This window comes from Oncorhynchus masou, unplaced genomic scaffold (genome assembly GCF_036934945.1).
Source record: "Oncorhynchus masou masou isolate Uvic2021 unplaced genomic scaffold, UVic_Omas_1.1 unplaced_scaffold_2583, whole genome shotgun sequence".
Lineage (NCBI taxonomy): Eukaryota > Metazoa > Chordata > Actinopteri > Salmoniformes > Salmonidae > Oncorhynchus > Oncorhynchus masou.
The window spans coordinates 9,174-30,000 of NW_027009024.1; the positions used below are offsets into that span (position 1 = coordinate 9,174).

General features: G+C 49.6%; 1 protein-coding gene across 2 annotated transcripts; it reads right to left on the reverse strand.

Moving 5' to 3' along the window:
* Positions 1-1,477: 1,477 nt before the first annotated feature.
* On the reverse strand, positions 1,478-15,602 carry LOC135533685 (replication factor C subunit 3). Of its 2 annotated transcripts, none has more exons than XM_064960954.1 (9): positions 15,382-15,601; positions 13,832-13,969; positions 6,228-6,295; positions 5,747-5,844; positions 5,458-5,639; positions 5,004-5,140; positions 4,526-4,624; positions 3,334-3,403; positions 1,478-2,562 (listed from the first exon to the last, which is right to left on the reverse strand). In XM_064960954.1, exons 1-9 carry the CDS (start codon positions 15,466-15,468, stop codon positions 2,371-2,373), a joined length of 1,071 nt encoding a protein of 356 aa, XP_064817026.1. In that variant the 5' UTR covers positions 15,469-15,601; the 3' UTR covers positions 1,478-2,370. The 2 variants fall into 2 exon arrangements, with proteins under 2 accessions (XP_064817026.1, XP_064817027.1); XM_064960955.1 differs by lacking the exon at positions 1,478-2,562 and adding an exon at positions 3,014-3,268 and having other exon boundaries at positions 15,382-15,602.
* Positions 15,603-20,827: the final 5,225 nt, after the last annotated feature.

Sequence of the window (20,827 nt, forward strand, 5' to 3'; positions counted from 1 at the left end):
GATATGACCCAGTGGGTCAGATCAGAAGACTGGAGGCGTGGCTTAATAAGGGTGTGGCTTTCAAACAGATATTTTTTGGCCACCCGTGTGAGTAGATGTCTTGTCCAGTTTATCTGTTCTGTTGTATAGTTATCACAAGTTAAGTTAAGAGTCCTAACACTTTTATAGCATTAATGAGGCTGTTGTACTGTTATCCCATGTTAAGGTTGGACTCTGAGTTCCTCAAGAGCCTATGACATCTCAGTGTTGGGATGAATAGCACCATATCCCAGCATTGTATCTCAGTGTCGGGATGAATAGCACCATATCCCAGCATTGTATCTCAGTGTTGGGATGAATAGCACCATATCCCAGCATTGTATCTCAGTGTTGGGATGAATAGCACCATATCTCAGTGTTGGGATGAATAGCACCATATCCCAGCATTGTATCTCAGTGTTGGGATGAATAGCACCATATCCCAGCATCGTATCTCAGTGTCGGGATGAATAGCACCATATCCCAGCATTATAATAACGTTCAGATTTTTATTTAAAAATATGTAATTTGCAAATATATTCAAGGAACATTTTCATTTTCTAGTGTACGTTAAACTTGATGAACAGGAATGACATTTGGCCAAAAATAACTTCATGACGGACACACCCCTAATAGGACCCACTTCCTGAAAATGAAAAGAAAAAAGACCCAGCTCCCAACTGATGGTTAAATCAAGCCATGTTTGGGTGACCCCAACATGTTGGGTTATTCACACAACCCAACTGGCTAAGTCAAAAAAAAAAAAAAAAACATTGAGTGCAGTTTCAGGGACGAGTCTGATTTTATGACGCGAGCCAAGTTTAGAAAATGGCGCACGCAGATATTTTGTGTGAAATTTTTACACAATGGTTATAAAAAGAGGGAACATTGCTTCGGAGAGGTTATTATCTTGGCCAGGCTCAGAGATGGGGGGGAGTCAGCCATCACTACGTCGTTACATCACATACGGGTATGGTAGGGCTTGGGGTGTAGCACTAGGCCAGGGGCCCACTGGGGTCATGACCTGTGGGGGGGTATAGTGCCAGTTCAGGCAAGGGTCCCAAGAGGTGCACAACTGACAATTCAAAACAGGCCATTGGCTGAGCCAGTAGACAGATCATACGGAGGCCATTGGCTGAGCCAGTAGACAGATCATACGGAGGCCATTGGCTGAGCCAGTAGACGGAGGCCATTGGCTGAGCCAGTAGACAGATCATACGGAGGCCATTGGCTGAGCCAGTAGACGGAGGCCATTGGCTGAGCCAGTAGACAGATCATACGGAGGCCATTGGCTGAGCCAGTAGACAGATCATACGGAGGCCATTGGCTGAGCCAGTAGACGGAGGCCATTGGCTGAGCCAGTAGACGGAGGCCATTGGCTGAGCCACTACACAGATCATACGGAGGAGGGATCTACCAGCCCACCAGGTAATATCAATCAATTGACAGTTCACTTTAAGACATTCAAAAGAAAGTCAACTTTATTTTACAGCAGGGGTTCAATAAGACAGTACATAGCGGAGGTTTCACTATCCAGATGAATCAATTATTGATATCAAAGACTGGGCCTCTGAACCCCCTCATATTACAAGGTATGGGAGGGTACGGAGAGGGAGAGGGTGTTAGATCACAACATCAAGGTATGAGAGGGTATTAGATCACAACATCAAGGTATGGGAGGGTATTAGATCACAACATCAAGGTATGGGAGGGTATTAGATCACAACATCAAGGTATGAGAGGGTATTAGATCACAACATCAAGGTATGGGAGGGTATTAGATCACAACATCAAGGTATGGGAGGGTGTTAGATCACAACATCAAGGTATGAGAGGGTACGCAGAGGGAGGGTATTAGATCACAACATCAAGGCATATGGGAGGGTACGCAGAGGGAGAGGGTATTAGATCACAACATCAAGGCATATGGGAGGGTACGCAGAGGGAGAGGGTATTAGATCACAACATCAAGGCATATGGGAGGGTACGCAGAGGGAGAGGGTGTTAGATCACAACATCAAGGCATCCCGAAGGGTGATGAAGAGGAAGGGTGATGAAGAGGGGGAGAAAGAGCAAGTCGAGTTAGATCAGAACGTCATGGAGACAGGAAAGAGAGATTTAGAGTGAGGAGAGAGATGAGAGAAAGAGCGAGAAGAGAGAGAGCGAGATGAGAGAAGAGAGAAAGAGAGAGAAGAGAGAAGAGAGAAAGAGAGAGAAGAGAGAAGGAGAGAGAGCGAGAAGGAGAGAGAAGAGAGAGAGTGAGAAGGAGAGAGAGCGAGAAGGAGAGAAAGCGAGAAGGAGAGAGAGCGAGAAGGAGAGAGAGCGAGAAGGAGAGAGAGAAGGAGAGCGAGCTCAGAACATCATGGCGTCCAGTCCGTCCTCCATGAACTTCTTGTAGATGGCCATGAACCTGGCGGTGAAGGCCTCCAGATGGTAGATGGCCTTATTGCCCTGCTGCAGTCGGTGTTCGTAGTGGGCTGCCATGTGAGTCACCTCTGCCTTCAGCTGCCCGTCACAGTTACCTAGCAGCTCTGTTACCAGGCCCTACACACAGACACGGTACCTTAACACACCACACAGTTACCTAGCAGCTCTGTTACCAGGCCCTACACACAGACACGGTACCTTAACACCACAGTTACCTAGCAGCTCTGTTACCAGGCCCTACACACAGACACGGTACCTTAACACCACACAGTTACCTAGCAGCTCTGTTACCAGGCCCTACACACAGACACGGTACCTTAACACACCACACAGTTACCTAGCAGCTCTGTTACCAGGCCCTACACACGGACACGGTACCTTAACACACCACACAGTTACCTAGCAGCTCTGTTACCAGGCCCTACACACAGACACGGTACCTTAACACACCACACAGTTACCTAGCAGCTCTGTTACCAGGCCCTACACACGGACACGGTACCTTAACACACCAGTTACCTAGCAGCTCTGTTACCAGGCCCTACACACGGACACGGTACCTTAACACACCAGTTACCTAGCAGCTCTGTTACCAGGCCCTACACACGGTACCTTAACACACCAGTTACCTAGCAGCTCTGTTACCAGGCCCTACACACAGACACGGTACCTTAACACCAGTTACCTAGCAGCTCTGTTACCAGGCCCTACACACGGTACCTTAACACACCACACAGTTACCTAGCAGCTCTGTTACCAGGCCCTACACACAGACACGGTACCTTAACACCACACAGTTACCTAGCAGCTCTGTTACCAGGCCCTACACACAGACACCAGCATACACCCCCCCCCCCCCAGTTGGTGCTCGGTGTTTGTGAGGCGTACCTTCATGATGATCTCAGGAGGAATGCAGTGAGTCAGCAACTCATACAGTCTCCCCCTCACCTCTAACAACCTGGGAGCGGGAGGTAGGGGGGAGAGGGGGGGAGAGGTGGGGGGGGAGGTAGGGGGGAGAGAGGTGGGGGGGAGAGAGGTAGGGGAGAGAGGGGGAGAGAGGTAGAGGAGAGAGGGGGAGAGAGGGGTGGGGGAGGTAGAGGGAGAGAGGGGGAGGTAGAGGGAGAGGGGGGGGGTAGAGGAGAGAGGGGGAGGTAGAGGAGAGAGGGGGGGGGGGTAGAGGGAGAGAGGGGGAGAGAGGTAGGGGTGGAGGAGAGGTAGAGAGAGAGGGGGGGAGGTAGGGGAGAGAGGTAGGGGGGAGGAGAGGTAGAGGAGAGAGGTAGAGGAGAGAGGGGGAGGTAGAGGAGAGAGGGGTGGGGGAGGTAGAGGGAGAGGGGGAGGTAGAGGGAGAGGGGGGGGGGGGGTAGAGGGAGAGAGGGGGAGGTAGAGGAGAGAGGGGGAGAGGTAGAGGAGAGAGGGGTGGGGGAGGTAGAGGAGAGAGGGGGAGGTAGAGGAGAGAGGGGGGGTAGGGAGAGAGAGGGGGGGGTAGAGGAGAGAGGGGGGGTAGAGGAGAGAGGGGGAGAGAGGTAGGGGGAGGAGAGGTAGAGGAGAGGGGGGGGGGGGGGGGGGAGAGAGGTAGGGGGGAGGAGAGGTAGAGGAGAGAGGTAGAGGAGAGAGGGGGGAGGTAGAGGAGAGAGGAGGGAGAGGGGGGAGAGGTAGGGGGAGAGAGGTAGGGGGGGAGGAGGGAGAGAGGAGAGAGAGGTAGGGGAGAGAGGGGGAGGTAGAGGAGAGAGGAGGAGAGAGGGGGAGAGGTAGGGGAGAGAGGGGGGGGAGGTAGGGGAGAGAGGTAGGGGGAGGAGAGGTAGAGGAGAGAGGTAGAGGGGGAGGTAGAGGAGAGGGGGGGGTAGAGGAGAGAGGGGGGTAGAGGAGAGAGGGGGGGAGAGAGGTAGGGGGGGAGGAGAGGTAGAGGAGAGAGGGGGGGGGAGGTAGGGGAGAGAGGTAGGGGGGGAGGAGAGGTAGAGGAGAGAGGGGGGTTGGGGGAGGGTCAGAGAAAAACCTTTTACTACAGAAACCATTTTAAATTAGGGACGTTTGTTCAATGTTTTTTAATTCCAGTCCTCCTCTATCGTCACTCCCCTCCCACCTCTGAGGACTCTGCTGACTGACGATGGCGTTGGCCGTCTCTCTCAGGTAAACCTCCCAGTCGGTCTCTGGGATGTCCTGGTCTGCTGAGAACGGGTACCTGGAGAACAGGGGTCAAAGGGCATGATGAGGTGATCGCTATGCCCGTTTTAAAACCAGTGGTGGCACACCTAGGAAAATGTAGGCCTCTTTACCAGCTTCTGTTAAATGGATATTAGATTGAAAAGTTCAAACATTATGGACTGTTGGAGCGTCACACACAGCGCCACACACAGCGCCACACACAGCGCCACACACAGCGCCACACACAGCGCCACACACAGCGCCACACACAGCGCCACACACAGCGCCACACACAGCGCCACACACAGCGCCACACACAGCGTCACACACAGCGTCACACACAGCGTCACACACAGCGTCACACACAGCGTCACACACAGCGTCACACACAGCGTCACACACAGCGTCAGACTTACTGTTGCACTCTGCAGGCCTCACACATCAGCAGTGCTTTGCGGAGGTTGCGTCCAGACTTCTCTGATATCTGTTTGGCCAACTCAGCGGGGAGAAGCAGACCCTCCTTCCTACACACTGCAGACAGAACATTACACACCTGAGAGGAGAGAGATGACAGAAGGTGAGAATTTGATGTAGTTTAAATAATGTACCGTGCACTAAACATCCTCCCCATCCTTCCACCCCACCCCACCTCTCCATCCTGCCACCCTCCACCCTCCCCCCCACCCCCCCACCTCTCCCTCCCCCTCTCTCTCACCCCACCCTCACCTCTCCCTCACCCCCCCCCCCACCACCTCATCTTCCCCCCACCTCTCCCTCATCCCCCCCCACCACCTCATCTCCCCCCACCTCTCCCTCATCCCCCCCCCCCCACCACCTCATCTCCCCCCACCTCTCCCTCATCCCCCCTACCTCCTCTGTACTGGGCAGGGGCACCCTGACGGCCAGACACCTGCTCCTGATTGGTCCAATGACTTTGGAGGTGGAGTTACAGCAGAGGATGAGCCGGCAGGTGGACATGTACTTCTCCATGGTACGACGCAATGCATGCTGGGCATCCTTCGTGAGGCGGTCTACCTCTGTCAACAGGACAACTGAGAGAGAGAGAGAGACAGAGAGAAGAGAGAGGGGTTGTTTTATTAAAATGGTGTCAGAACGTGAAAATCCTAACAGAGCAGTACGCGGCATGTGTGTGTCTGACCTTTGAACTCCCTCTGGGTGCTGGTCTGGATCTGTTGAGACTGGGCCATAGTCTTGATCAGTTCCTGGATAACCACACGGTCACTGTTACCAGCATCACTGTTAAAATGAGAGAGATGTTCAATATGACCCCACGGTCACTGTTACCAGCATCACTGTTAAAATGAGAGAGTTGTTCAATATGACCCCACGGTCACTGAGAACAGATGTACAGTATATGGTCAAATGGACAACACACAGTTCCTAAAAAACACACGGTCACTGTTAGCAGCAACACTCTCCAACTCAGATCGTTGAGTTCCTGGCTGTGGTGTTGAAGTGTATCAATACTACTTCCTGTTCACCTTGGGTTGACCTCCAGGTGGTAGTTACTGGCTACGGTGTTGATGTTACCAATACTACTTCCTGTTCACCTTGGGTTGACCTCCAGGTGGTAGTTACTGGCTACGGTGTTGATGTTACCAATACTACTTCCTGTTTACCTTGGGTTGACCTCCAGGTGGTAGTTACTGGCTATGGTGTTGATCTCAATCTTCTTCTTAGAGGGAGCCTGCCCAGAGAAGAGGAAACGGATGTAGAATGAATTAGATCGTGAATCAGATGGAAGTATTGAAGTGTGTATGTCTCTGTGATGGTCTTCTCTGCATAGTTTCTCCACCTCGGCTCTGTGTGTGTGTGTGTGTTTGTGTGTGTGTGTGTGTGTTTGGGTTGGGCGATATTACGTTAGCATGTATCTAACATGGAGACAAGGGACTGGTCAGTATCTAACATGGAGACCAGGGACTGGTCAGTAAGCTGTGTCTAGCATGGAGACCAGGGACTGGTCAGTATCTAACATGGAGACCAGGGACTGGTCAGTAAGCTGTGTCTAGCATGGAGACCAGGGACTGGTCAGTATCTAACATGGAGACCAGGGGCTGGTCAGTATCTAACATGGAGACCAGGGACTGGTCAGTATCTAACATGGAGACCAGGGACTGGTCAGTATCTAACATGGAGACCAGGGACTGGTCAGTATCTAACATGGAGACCAGGGACTGGTCAGTATCTAACATGGAGACCAGGGACTGGTCAGTATCTAACATGGAGACCAGGGACTGGTCAGTATCTAACATGGAGACCAGGGACTGGTCAGTATCTAACATGGAGACCAGGGACTGGTCAGTATCTAACATGGAGACCAGGGACTGGTCAGTATCTAACATGGAGACCAGGGACTGGTCAGTATCTAACATGGAGACCAGGGACTGGTCAGTATCTAACATGGAGACCAGGGACTGGTCAGTATCTAACATGGAGACCAGGGACTGGTCAGTATCTAACATGGAGACCAGGGACTGGTCAGTATCGAACATGGAGACCAGGGACTGGTCAGTATCTAACATGGAGACCAGGGACTGGTCAGTATCTAACATGGAGACCAGGGACTGGTCAGTAAGCTGTATCTAACATGGAGACCAGGGACTGGTCAGTATCTAACATGGAGACCAGGGACTGGTAATGGGGAGCGCATGATGGATATTTTGATGTGCAGCCTGTCAAAAGAATCCATAGTTATAACATTTATTTCTGGCTCAGACGGGCCTGGACATGTACTGGCTTAAGCAGGGGGACACGTCTGGCACTGCAGGATTTGAGTCCCTGGCGGCGTAGTGTGTTACTGAAGTTAGTTGAAGTGTACCTATGAAAATTACAGGCCTCTCTCATCTTTTTAAGTGGGAGAACTTGCACAACTGGTGGCTGACTAAATACTTTTTTGCCCCACTGTACTTTCATAGCAAGAATCAACATAACGCATTAGGCGTTTAACTGTTGACCAAATAATGTTTCTAGAACAATCTACAGGAACGTTGTGTAGCAAAAAAATAAATAAATAACAGAAAATGTTGACATAAGCAAAATGTTTTGGTAAGAGGAAGGCAATGGCAGTGGTTGGTCATTTTCCGTTTATATCATTCCAGCTAATATAGTTGTCATTTTAGCCAGGCTGGCCTCAGGCTAGACGTAACATAGTAAACGTAAATCAAGGACACCCATTTGTATGTTGTTTTCTATGGTCACGTTAAACAGAAGGTTCATTTTGGCAAAAAACGAAAGGAGGGTGGGTGGTCGTTTGGATAGATATGCCAACCTATAGCATACAGCGCGCCGTCTAGCAACCAGAAGGTTGTATGTTCGAATCTCATCAAGGACAACTTTAGCTAATTGGCAACGACATGATACTTTTTAGCTACTTAGCATGTTAGCAAAACCTTCCCCAAACCTTAAACCTTCAATCTAACTCCTAAACATAACCCCTAGCTTAGCTAACATTAGCCACAACAAATTGTAATTTGTAACATACACTACACGGTCAAAATTACATTGCTGGCAGGTGTATCAAATCGAGCACACAGCCATGCAATCTCCATAGACAAACACTGCCAGTAGAATGGCCTGTACTGAAGGGCTCAGTGACTTTCAACGTGGCACTGTCATAGGATGCCACCTTTCCAACGAGTCAGTTTATCAAATTTCTGCCCTGCTAGAGCTGTCAGGTAAACCATAAGTGTTTTTATTGTGAAGTGGAAACGTCTAGGAGAAACAACGGCTCAGCCGTGAAGTGGTAGGCCACACAAGCTCACGGAACGGGACCGCCAAATGCTGAAGCGCGTAAAGAATTGTCTGATATGCGAAATGCCAAGCGTCGTCTGGAGGGGTGTAAAGCTCACCACCGTTGGACTCTGGATCAGTGGAAACAAGTTCTCTGGAGTGATGAATCACGCTTCACCATCTGGCAGTCCGATGGACGAATCTGGGTTTGGCTGATGCCAGGAGAACGCTACCTGCCCCAATGCATAGTGCCAACTGTAAAGTTTGGTGGAGGAGGAATAATGGTCTGGGGCTGTTTTTCATTGTTCGGGCCCCTTACTTCCAGTGAACAGAAATCTTAACGGTAGAATGACATTCTAGATGCGCTTCCAACTTTGTGGCAATAGTTCAGGCCAGGCCCTTTCCTGCTTTAGCATGACAACGCCGCCGCGCACAAAGTGAGGTCCCATACAAATTCATAACATATCATACGAACTAGATGGACATCCACAACTGAATACATACCATATGAAACGTAACAGATACCAAAACGTACTAAATGGAGTGTCCTGGATTTACATGTACTATGTTACGTCTACTCCTGAGTCCAGGTTGTTCTCGTGGAGTTTATTTTCTTTCAGGGGCCAATAGGGGGCGATATCCTCATATATCCCCATGTCTTATGGGTACATTATCACGATAGGACAAAGGATGATGTCACCGAACCCTAGTGTGTGTCTGACTCCCTCTCTTCACAGTGTGTGTGTGTAACCCTCTCCTCACTGTGATAGGGTGTGTGTGTAACCCTCTCCTCACCGTGTGTGTGTAACCCTCTCCTCACCGTGTGTGTGTGTGTGTGTGTGTAACCCTCTCCTCACTGTGATAGGGTGTGTGTGTGTGTGTGTGTGTGTAACCCTCTCCTCACCGTGTGTGTGTGTAACCCTCTCCTCACCGTGTGTGTGTGTGTGTGTGTGTGTAACCCTCTCCTCACTGTGATAGGGTGTGTGTGTGTGTGTAACCCTCTCCTCACCGTGTGTGTGTGTGTGACCCTCTCCTCACTGTGTGTGTGTGTGTGTGTAACCTTCTCCTCACCGTGTGTGTGTGCGTGTGTGTGTGTGACCCTCTCCTCACCGTGTGTGTGTGTGTAACCCTCTCCTCACCGTGTGTGTGTGTTCCGGGTTGGAGCGAGCGGTCGCATCTACGGTCGCATCTACACTTCGGTCCGCAGGTAGTATAACTTTTCATTACATTTCATTACATTTCATTATAGTACAACGGTTTGATTTGTCTAATCTTAGCAATTTCTTCTTAGCTAGCTACATAGCCGTCTTTGTATCAAAGATAATTGCATAATTATCGTATTTCGTCGTCCTAACGTATCTGCCCAGCAGCTAGCTAAGCAGCTAGCTAACATCCACTGTCCACCAGCACTGTAGAAACTATTACACTCAACTGAACGACTCGATTAGCGTAGTGTCAGCTAGCTACATAGTTGTCTTCGCTGTCTTCGTATCCAAGATAATTGTGTAGTTTAGAGTGTGTAGACTTAGAGTGATTATCTTAATTTACCGAGGTTAGCTAGCCAGCTATTTGTCGTCCTTAACGTAGGAGATGCTGCTAGCTAGCTAGCCAACAGCTAGCCAACCTCTACCGAATTGAACTTCAACTACCCGGTCAACATTCCGCGTCGCTCCACAGGTAGTATCACATTTTCATTTCACTTCATTACAGTACAACGGTTTGATTTGTTTGATCGTAGCTAGCCAGCTACATAGCCGTCTTTGTATCTAAGACAATTGTGTAGTCTAGAGCGATTTTCTAGGTTAGCTGGCCAGCTATTGTCGTTCTTTTAACGTAGCTAGCCAGCTAGCCCCGAATAGCAGCACTGTAGAAACTATTACAGTACAACGGTTTGATTTGTTTGATCGTAGCTAGCTAGCTACATAGCCGTCTTTGTATCTAAGACAATTGTGTAGCCTAGAGCGATTTTCTAGGTTAGCTAGCCAGCTATTGTCGTTCTTTTAAGGTAACGTAACGCAATCAACCTGCTAGCTAGCCAGCTAGCCCCCGAATAGCAGCACTGTAGAAACTATTACACTCGACGGAACGACTTGATTAGTGTAGTGTCAACATCGCAGCCACTACCAGCTAGCCTACTCCAGCAGTACTGTAGCATTTCAATCATTTTAGTCAATAAGATTCTTGCTACGTAAGCTTAACTTTCTGAACATTCGAGACGTGTAGTCCACTTGTCATTCCAATCTCCTTTGCATTAGCGTAGCCTCTTCTGTAGCCTGTCAACTATGTGTCTATCTATCCCTGTTCTCTCCTCTCTGCACAGACCATACAAACGCTCCACACCGCGTGGCCGCGGCCACCCTAATCTGGTGGTCCCAGCGCGCACGACCCACGTGGAGTTCCAGGTCTCCGGTAGCCTCTGGAACTGCCGATCTGCGGCCAAAAAGGCAGAGTTCATCTCAGCCTATGCCTCCCTCCAGTCCCTCGACTTCTTGGCACTGACGGAAACATGGATCACCACAGATAACACTGCTACTCCTACTGCTCTCTCTTCGTCCGCCCACGTGTTCTCGCACACCCCGAGATCTTCTGGTCAGCGGGGTGGTGGCACCGGGATCCTCATCTCTCCCAAGTGGTCATTCTCTCTCTCTCCCCTTACCCATCTGTCTATCGCCTCCTTTGAATTCCATGCTGTCACAGTTACCAGCCCTTTCAAGCTTAACATCCTTATCATTTATCGCCCTCCAGGTTCCCTGGGAGAGTTCATCAATGAGCTTGATGCCTTGATAAGCTCCTTTCCTGAGGACGGCTCACCTCTCACAGTCCTGGGCGACTTTAACCTCCCCACGTCTACCTTTGACTCATTCCTCTCTGCCGCCTCCTTTCCACTCCTCTCCTCTTTTGACCTCACCCTCTCACCTTCCCCCCCTACTCACAAGGCAGGCAATACGCTCGACCTCATCTTTACTAGATGCTGTTCTTCCACTAACCTCATTGCAACTCCCCTCCAAGTCTCCGACCACTACCTTGTATCCTTTTCCCTCTCGCTCTCATCCAACACTTCCCACACTGCCCCTACTCGGATGGTATCGCGCCGTCCCAACCTTCGCTCTCTCTCCCCCGCTACTCTCTCCTCTTCCATCCTATCATCTCTTCCCTCTGCTCATACCTTCTCCAACCTATCTCCTGATTCTGCCTCCTCAACCCTCCTCTCTTCCCTTTCTGCATCCTTTGACTCTCTATGTCCCCTATCCTCCAGGCCGGCTCGGTCCTCCCCTCCCGCTCCGTGGCTCGATGACTCATTGCGAGCTCACAGAACAGAGCTCCGGGCAGCCGAGCGGAAATGGAGGAAAACTCGCCTCCCTGCGGACCTGGCATCCTTTCACTCCCTCCTCTCTACATTTTCCTCCTCTGTCTCTGCTGCTAAAGCCACTTTCTACCACTCTAAATTCCAAGCATCTGCCTCTAACCCTAGGAAGCTCTTTGCCACCTTCTCCTCCCTCCTGAATCCTCCTCCCCTCCCCCTCCTCCCTCTCTGCAGATGACTTCGTCAACCATTTTGAAAAGAAGGTCGACGACATCCGATCCTCGTTTGCTAAGTCAAACGACACCGCTGGTTCTGCTCACACTGCCCTACCCTGTGCTCTGACCTCTTTCTCCCCTCTCTCTCCAGATGAAATCTCGCTTCTTGTGACGGCCGGCCGCCCAACAACCTGCCCGCTTGACCCTATCCCCTCCTCTCTTCTCCAGACCATTTCCGGAGACCTTCTCCCTTACCTCACCTCGCTCATCAACTCATCCCTGACCGCTGGCTACGTCCCTTCCGTCTTCAAGAGAGCGAGAGTTGCACCCCTTCTGAAAAAACCTACACTCGATCCCTCCGATGTCAACAACTACAGACCAGTATCCCTTCTTTCTTTTCTCTCCAAAACTCTTGAACGTGCCGTCCTTGGCCAGCTCTCCCGCTATCTCTCTCAGAATGACCTTCTTGATCCAAATCAGTCAGGTTTCAAGACTAGTCATTCAACTGAGACTGCTCTTCTCTGTATCACGGAGGCGCTCCGCACTGCTAAAGCTAACTCTCTCTCCTCTGCTCTCATCCTTCTAGACCTATCGGCTGCCTTCGATACTGTGAACCATCAGATCCTCCTCTCCGAGTTGGGCATCTCCGGCGCGGCCCACGCTTGGATTGCGTCCTACCTGACAGGTCGCTCCTACCAGGTGGCGTGGCGAGAATCTGTCTCCTCGCCACGCGCTCTCACCACTGGTGTCCCCCAGGGCTCTGTTCTAGGCCCTCACCTATTCTCGCTATACACCAAGTCACTTGGCTCTGTCATAACCTCACATGGTCTCTCCGATCATTGCTATGCAGACGACACACAATTAATCTTCTCCTTTCCCCCTTCTGATGACCAGGTGGCGAATCGCATCTCTGCATGTCTGGCAGACATTTCAGTGTGGATGACGGATCACCACCTCAAGCTGAACCTCGGCAAGACGGAGCTGCTCTTCCTCCCGGGGAAGGACTGCCCGTTCCATGATCTCGCCATCACGGTTGACAACTCCATTGTGTCCTCCTCCCAGAGCGCTAAGAACCTTGGCGTGATCCTGGACAACACCCTGTCGTTCTCAACCAACATCATGGCGGTGGCCCGTTCCTGTAGGTTCATGCTCTACAACATCCGCAGAGTACGACCCTGCCTCACACAGGAAGCGGCGCAGGTCCTAATCCAGGCACTTGTCATCTCCCGTCTGGATTACTGCAACTCGCTGTTGGCTGGGCTCCCTGCCTGTGCCATTAAACCCCTACAACTCATCCAGAACGCCACAGCCCGTCTGGTGTTCAACCTTCCCAAGTTCTCTCACGTCACCCCGCTCCTCCGCTCTCTCCACTGGCTTCCAGTTGAAGCTCGCATCCGCTACAAGACCATGGTGCTTGCCTACGGAGCTGTGAGGGGAACGGCACCGCAGTACCTCCAGGCTCTGATCAGGCCCTACACCCAAGCAAGGGCACTGCGTTCATCCACCTCTGGCCTGCTCGCCTCCCTACCACTCAGGAAGTACAGTTCCCGCTCAGCCCAGTCAAAACTGTTCGCTGCTCTGGCCCCCCAATGGTGGAACAAACTCCCTCACGACGCCAGGACAGCGGAGTCAATCACCACCTTCCGGAGACACCTGAAACCCCACCTCTTCAAGGAATACCTAGGATAGGTTAAGTAATCCTTCTCACCCCCCCTTAATGATTTAGATGCACTATTGTAAAGTGGCTGTTCCACTGGATGTCAGAAGGTGAATTCACCAATTTGTAAGTCGCTCTGGATAAGAGCGTCTGCTAAATGACTTAAATGTAAATGATGTAAAATGTGTGTGTGTGTGTGTGTGTGTGTGTGTTTGTCCATCTGGTGTGAGTGTGTATGTTTTTGTTTGTCCATCTGGTGTGTGTGTGTGTGTGTGTGTGTGTGTGTGTGTGTGTGTGTGTGTGTGACCCTCTCCTCACCGTAACGGTCTGGTGTTCGATGTGTAGTTTCTCCACTCCGGCTCCGTACAGTTCTCTCAGCAGACACATAATACGAGTCTTCTTCCCTGCTCCAGACGGCCCGTACACCAACAGATGAGGGAAGTCCCCACACTGGACCTGGAGAACACACACACGTTATAGAAGACAGCTCCATACACCAACAGATGAGGGAAGTCCCCACACTGGACCTGGAGAACACACACACGTTATAGAAGACAGCTCCATACACCAACAGATGAGGGAAGTCCCCACACTGGACCTGGAGAACACACACACGTTATAGAAGACAGCTCCATACACCAACAGATGAGGGAAGTCCCCACACTGGACCTGGAGAACACACACACACACACACACACACGTTATAGGACAGCTCCATACACCAACAGATGAGGGAAGTCCCCACACTGGACCTGGAGAACACACACACACACACGTTATAGAAGACAGCTCCATACACCAACAGATGAGGGAAGTCCCCACACTGGACCTGGAGAACACACACACGTTATAGAAGACAGCTCCATACACCAACAGATGAGGGAAGTCCCCACACTGGACCTGGAGAACAAACACACACACACAGTGAGGAGAGGGTTACACACACACACGTTATAGAAGACAGCTCCATACACCAACAGATGAGGGAAGTCCCCACACTGGACCTGGAGAACACACACACACACACACACACACGTTATAGGACAGCTCCATACACCAACAGATGAGGGAAGTCCCCACACTGGACCTGGAGAACACACACACACACACGTTATAGAAGACAGCTCCATACACCAACAGATGAGGGAAGTCCCCACACTGGACCTGGAGAACACACACACACGTTATAGAAGACAGCTCCATACACCAACAGATGAGGGAAGTCCCCACACTGGACCTGGAGAACACACACACACGTTATAGAAGACAGCTCCATACACCAACAGATGAGGGAAGTCCCCACACTGGACCTGGAGAACAAACAAACACACACACACACACACACACGTTATAGAAGACAGCCCCATACACCAACAGATGAGGAAGCAGCCTAGCGGTCAGGAAACTGTTACACCGAAAAAACGGAACGACTTTTTAATAAAAACCGACCGGAACCGAGGTTAAGCCCCGCGTTCTGGCCCGGTAATGGGAGACTCTCTGCACGGTGCAGGTTTTTGTTCCAGCGCGGCAGTGATTCATACACAGCCTGTACAGTAACTTAGCTACCCTACTACAGGGTCATGGCTACACTGATACATGTTGTCAAAAGTTGTAATTTGAGATAATTTCGTTTTATTTTTAGCTAATGTTAAAGACGTACTTAATAACCCTCTCTACAGAACAGAGCCATGTTTAAATAGGTGGCTTGTATATTACTACATCTGGTTAACAACAACTCTACTGGAAACCTGCCTAATGTTAGCTAACTAACTTAGCTGACAAAGACAAAACGACTGCAAGTTATGTAGCAAGCTGGTACCATACCAAAGACACGGGTATCTGCCATGTTGATCAACTTTGAATCTTACCAGGTTTTTCAGCTGATTTGCTTGTTCTTTGTGGTAGTCCAGTTTCCCCAGAGAAGTAGGTCTGTATTTGTCCACCCACAAACTCATTTTATCTAATGTTATTTCACAGTTCTCTAGTCACTGTTTTGTTTGAGTTGCTGCGTGTTGTGTTTTTCTGATTTTAATTCCCGCGAAATATTTTTTCTTTAAGGCGCGTAGTGAAATGTCTCTAAAACTACAGAGAGTCAATGAGGGACAAACTTCCTAGTTGGCGTTTTGAAATTACTAAATATAGCCGCTGCTGCCACCAGGTGGTGACTCGAGGTCATTTCTGGACTGAGTTTGACAAAAACCAAGTTGCTTAGATGTAGTTAAAGTTTCTAAACCAAAGGGTCTTCAACAGATATAAAAGTACATGGATTCTTATTTGATTTTTTTTCCATCACAAACTGTCATAAACATAAAGCTCCTGGCTACGAGCCAATCAACGCCACAGTTTTCTAGGGAGTTTTTCCTAGCCACCGTGCTTCTACACCTGCATTGCTTGCTGTTTGGGGTTTTAGGCTGGGTTTCTGTACAGCACTTTGAGATATCAGCTGATGTACGAAGGGCTATATAAATAAATTTGATTTGATTTGATTTTGACAGTGATCACGTTTACACGCGCGCAGCTCATATTCCGTTTTATAAGTTCTTGTTCGGGGATAAACTGTTTACATGCACCTTGAACATCCCGTTCACCAGTATCCCTGTATCCATAAATAAACAGAATATTTCTTCTTTGAGTTCATATTATGGGTTAAATGGAGTAGTAACTGAAATATGGACAGTGACAGTCTGCCTATAACCTCTCACATGAACTATAATATTAACTCCTGCAGAATTATGCGTTTCTTGCCATAGAATTATACAACAAAATGCTAATTTTGGATTGGAGGAATACGATTTCTTTCAGCATCTCTTGATGAAACGTGAATGTGTCACCTTTGACCCTGTTGATGCAAGCAGACATTATTTCAACCACATAAAATATGCGGAACTGATTTCATTGTTTCCTTAAAACCAGTCAAACTCGTGACATTAAAACCAGTCAAACTTGTGACATTAAAACCAGTCAAACTCGTGACATTAAAACCAGTCAAACTCGTGACATTTGGACATTTTGCACAGGGTCAATTCACTATTTTGGAAGTATTGCGTTTTCTCCCTGGTCCTTAAAAAAAGGCAGAATTAATTTTTTATTTAATTTTACCAGGCAAGTCAGTTAAGAACAAATTCTTATTTTCAATGGCGGCCTAGGAACAGTGGGTTAACTGCCTGTTCAGGGGCAGAACAACAGATGTTGTACCTTGTCAGCTCGGGGATTTGAACTCACAACTTTCCGGTTACTAGTCCAATGCTCTAACCACTAGGCTACCCTGCTGCTTTAGTAATATATTTAACTCTATCAATGTAAGACATTCTGGTGAGCAATACTTTATTTAGTCTTCTGGGGCAACAAGTTATGACAGACAAGCAAGAGGTGGATAAAGTATCCAATTCTCATACTTGAGTAAAAGTAAAGATAACTTGTGCCTTGTTACCTTAATAGAAATTGACTCAAGGCGAGACCCAGATGCAGACACAGGAAACAGATGGTTGGAGTCTTACAATGTTTATTCATCCAAAAAGGGGAAGGCAAGAGAATGGTGGTGGACAGTCAAAGGTCCAAACCAGATCAGAGTCCAGGAGGTACGGAGTGGCAGACAGGCTCGTGGTCAAGGAAGGCAGAATGGTCAGGCAGGCGGGTACAGAGTCCAGAAACAGGCAAGGGTCAAAACCGGGAGGACGAGAGAAAGCAAAAAGCAGGAGTACAGGAAAAACCCTCTTTGACTTGGAAACATACATGGCACAGAGAGACAGGAAACACAGGGATAAATACACTGGTACAGAGAGACAGGAAACACAGGGATAAATACACTGGGACAGAGAGACAGGAAACACAGGGATAAATACACTGGTACAGAGAGACAGGAAACACAGGGATAAATACACTGGGACAGAGAGACAGGAAACACAGGGATAAATACACTGGTACAGAGAGACAGGAAACACAGGGATAAATACACTGGTACAGAGAGACAGGAAACACAAGGATAAATACACTGGGGAAAACAAGTGACACCTGGAGGGGGTGGAGACAATAACGAGGACAGGTGAAACAGATCAGGGTGTGAAACAAGTAAGTCACCCAGTAAAACACTACTTGAATAAAAGTCTAAAAGTATTTGTTTTTACACATACTTGAGAGTCAAAAGCCATGGTGACACTACAACATAATTTAAAAGTGAAGCATGTTATGTTTAGTGAGTCCTCCAGATCAGAGGCAGTAGGGATGACCAGGGATGTTCTCTGTTTAGTGAGTCCTCCAGATCAGAGGCAGTAGGGATGACCAGGGATGTTCTCTGTTTAGTGAGTCCTCCAGATCAGAGGCAGTAGGGATGACCAGGGATGTTCTCTGTTTAGTGAGTCCTCCAGATCAGAGGCAGTAGGGGTGACCAGGGATGTTCTCTGTTTAGTGAGTCCTTCAGATCTGAGGCAGTAGGGATGACCAGGGATGTTCTCTGTTTAGTGAGTCCTCCAGATCAGAGGCAGTAGGGATGACCAGGGATGTTCTCTGTTTAGTGAGTCCTCCAGATCAGAGGCAGTAGGGATGACCAGGGATGTTCTCTGTTTAGTGAGTCCTCCAGATCAGAGGCAGTAGGGATGACCAGGGATGTTCTCTGTTTAGTGAGTCCTCCAGATCAGAGGCAGTAGGGATGACCAGGGATGTTCTCTGTTTAGTGAGTCCTCCAGATCAGAGACAGTAGGGATGACCAGGGAGGTTCTCTGTTTAGTGAGTCCACCAGATCAGAGGCAGTAGGGATGACTAGGGAGGTTCTCTGTTTAGTGAGTCCACCAGATCAGAGGCAGTAGGGATGACCAGGGAGGTTCTCTGTTTAGTGAGTCCACCAGATCAGAGGCAGTAGGGATGACCAGGGATGTTCTCTGTTTAGTGAGTCCACCAGATCAGAGGCAGTAGGGATGACCAGGAATGTTCTCTGTTTAGTGAGTCCACCAGATCAGGGGCAGTAGGGATGACCAGGGAGGTTCTCTGTTTAGTGAGTCCACCAGATCAGAGGCAGTAGGGATGACCAGGAATGTTCTCTGTTTAGTGAGTCCTCCAGATCAGAGGCAGTAGGGATGACCAGGGATGTTCTCTGTTTAGTGAGTCCACCAGATCAGAGGCAGTAGGGATGACCAGGAATGTTCTCTGTTTAGTGAGTCCTCCAGATCAGAGGCAGTAGGGATGACCAGGAATGTTCTCTGGTCGTACAGTTTCAATTGAGGAAATGAATGAAAGTGCACTTAGACTATGCTACTCATAACAGAGGGGGGTGTTTAAGTAAGGAGTAATAGAGGAGGGGGTGTTTAAGTAAGGAGTAACAGATGAGGGGGTGTTTAAGTAAGGAGTAACAGATGAGAGGAGGGGGTGTATAATTAAGGAGTAACAGAGGAGAGGAGGGGGTGTTTAAGTAAGGAGTAACAGATGAGAGGAGGGGGTGTTTAAGTAAGGAGTAACAGATGAGGGGGTGTTTAAGTAAGGAGTAACAGATGAGAGGAGGGGGTGTATAATTAAGGAGTAACAGAGGAGAGGGGGGTGTTTAAGTAAGGAGTAATAGAGGAGGGGGTGTTTAAGTAAGGAGTAACAGATGAGGGGGTGTTTAAGTAAGGAGTAACAGATGAGAGGGGGGTGTTTAAGTAAGGAGTAAAAGAGGAGAGGGGGTGTTTAAGTAAGGAGTAACAGAGGAGAGGAGGGGGGTGTTTAAGTAAGGAGTAACAGAGGAGAGGGGGGGGGTGTTTAAGTAAGGAGTAATAGAGGAGAGGGGGTGTTTAAGTAAGAGTAACAGAGGAGAGGAGAGGGGGTGTTTAAGTAAGGAGTAACAGAGGAGAGGGGGGGGTGTTTAAGTAAGGAGTAACAGAGGAGAGGAGGGGGTGTTTAAGTAAGGAGTAACAGAGGAGAGGAGGGGGGTGTATAATTAAGGAGTAACAGAGGAGAGGAGGGGGTGTTTAAGTAAGGAGTAACAGATGAGAGGAGGGGGTGTATAATTAAGGAGTAACAGAGGAGAGGAGGGGGGTGTTTAATTAAGGAGTAACAGAGGAGAGGAGGGGGGGGTGTTTAATTAAGGAGTAACAGAGGAGAGGAGGGGGGGTGTTTAATTAAGGAGTAACAGATGAGAGGAGGGGGGTGTTTAAGTAAGGAGTAACAGATGAGGGGGGGTGTTTAAGTAAGGAGTAACAGATGAGAGGAGGGGGGGTGTTTAATTAAGGAGTAACAGAGGAGAGGAGGGGGGGTGTTTAAGTAAGGAGTAATAGAGGAGAGGAGGGGGGGTGTTTAAGGTAGGAGTAACAGAGGAGGGGGGGGGCATCCTGTTAGAGTTTCAGTACATGAGGCATAGAGACCCTTTCTACCCCTCTCTCCACCCCTCTCTCCAGTCCTCTCTCCAGTCCTCTCTCCAGTCCTCTATCCAGTCCTCTCCCCAGTCCTCTCTCCACCCCTCTCTCCAGTCCTCTCTCCAGTCCTCTCTCCAGTCCTCTCTCCAGTCCTCTCTCCAGTCCTCTCTCCAGTCCTCTCTCCAGTCCTCTCTCCAGTCCTCTCCCCAGTCCTCTCTCCAGTCCTCTATCCAGTCCTCTCCCCAGTCCTCTCTCCAGTCCTCTCCCCAGTCCTCTCTCCAGTCCTCTCTCCAGTCCTCTCTCCAGTCCTCTCTCCAGTTTTCTCTCCAGTCCTCTCTCCAGTCCTCTCCCCAGTCCTCTCTCCAGTCCTCTCTCCAGTCCTCTCTCCAGTCCTCTCTCCAGTTTTCTCTCCAGTCCTCTCTCCAGTCCTCTCCCCAGTCCTCTCTCCAGTCCTCTCTCCAGTCCTCTCTCCAGGCCTCTCTCCAGTTTTCTCTCCAGTCCTCTCCCCAGTCCTCTCTCCAGTCATCTCTCCAGTCCTCTCACCAGTCCTCTCTCCAATCCTCTCTCCAGTCCTCTCTCCTGTCCTCTCCAGTTCTCTCTCCACCCCTCTCTCCTGTCCTCTCCACCCCTCTCTCCTGTCCTCTCCACCCCTCTCTCCTGTCCTCTCCACCCCTCTCTCCTGTCCTCTCCACCCCTCTCTCCTGTCCTCTCCACCCCTCTCTCCTGTCCTCTCCACCCCTCTCTCCTGTCCTCTCCACCCCTCTCTCCTGTCCTCTCCACCCCTCTCTCCTGTCCTCTCCACCCCTCTCTCCTGTCCTCTCCACCCCTCTCTCCTGTCCTCTCCACCCCTCTCTCCTGGCCAGACTGGGCCTTATTGCTTTGGATACCCCCCAGTCTGTAGGCGCCCCAGGGCCAGGTAATGGTGCCCCAATTCACCTGCTCCGTATCTTAAAAAAACAAACGTAGCGTTATATTCTTCAATGACAACGTCAGT

What these genes read in the sequence shown, in the direction of transcription:
- LOC135533685 (XM_064960954.1), bottom strand. Translation starts at nt 15,468, where the DNA reads ATGAGTTTGTGGGTGGACAAATACAGACCTACTTCTCTGGGGAAACTG. An exon ending in CAAATCAGCTGAAAAACCTG is followed by an intron (nt 13,970 to 15,381) that starts GTAAGATTCAAA and finishes TGTGTTCTCCAG; the next exon opens with GTCCAGTGTGGGGACTTCCC. An exon ending in AGTCAGCAGAGTCCTCAGAG is followed by an intron (nt 3,404 to 4,525) that starts GTGGGAGGGGAG and finishes TCCCGCTCCCAG; the next exon opens with GTTGTTAGAGGTGAGGGGGA.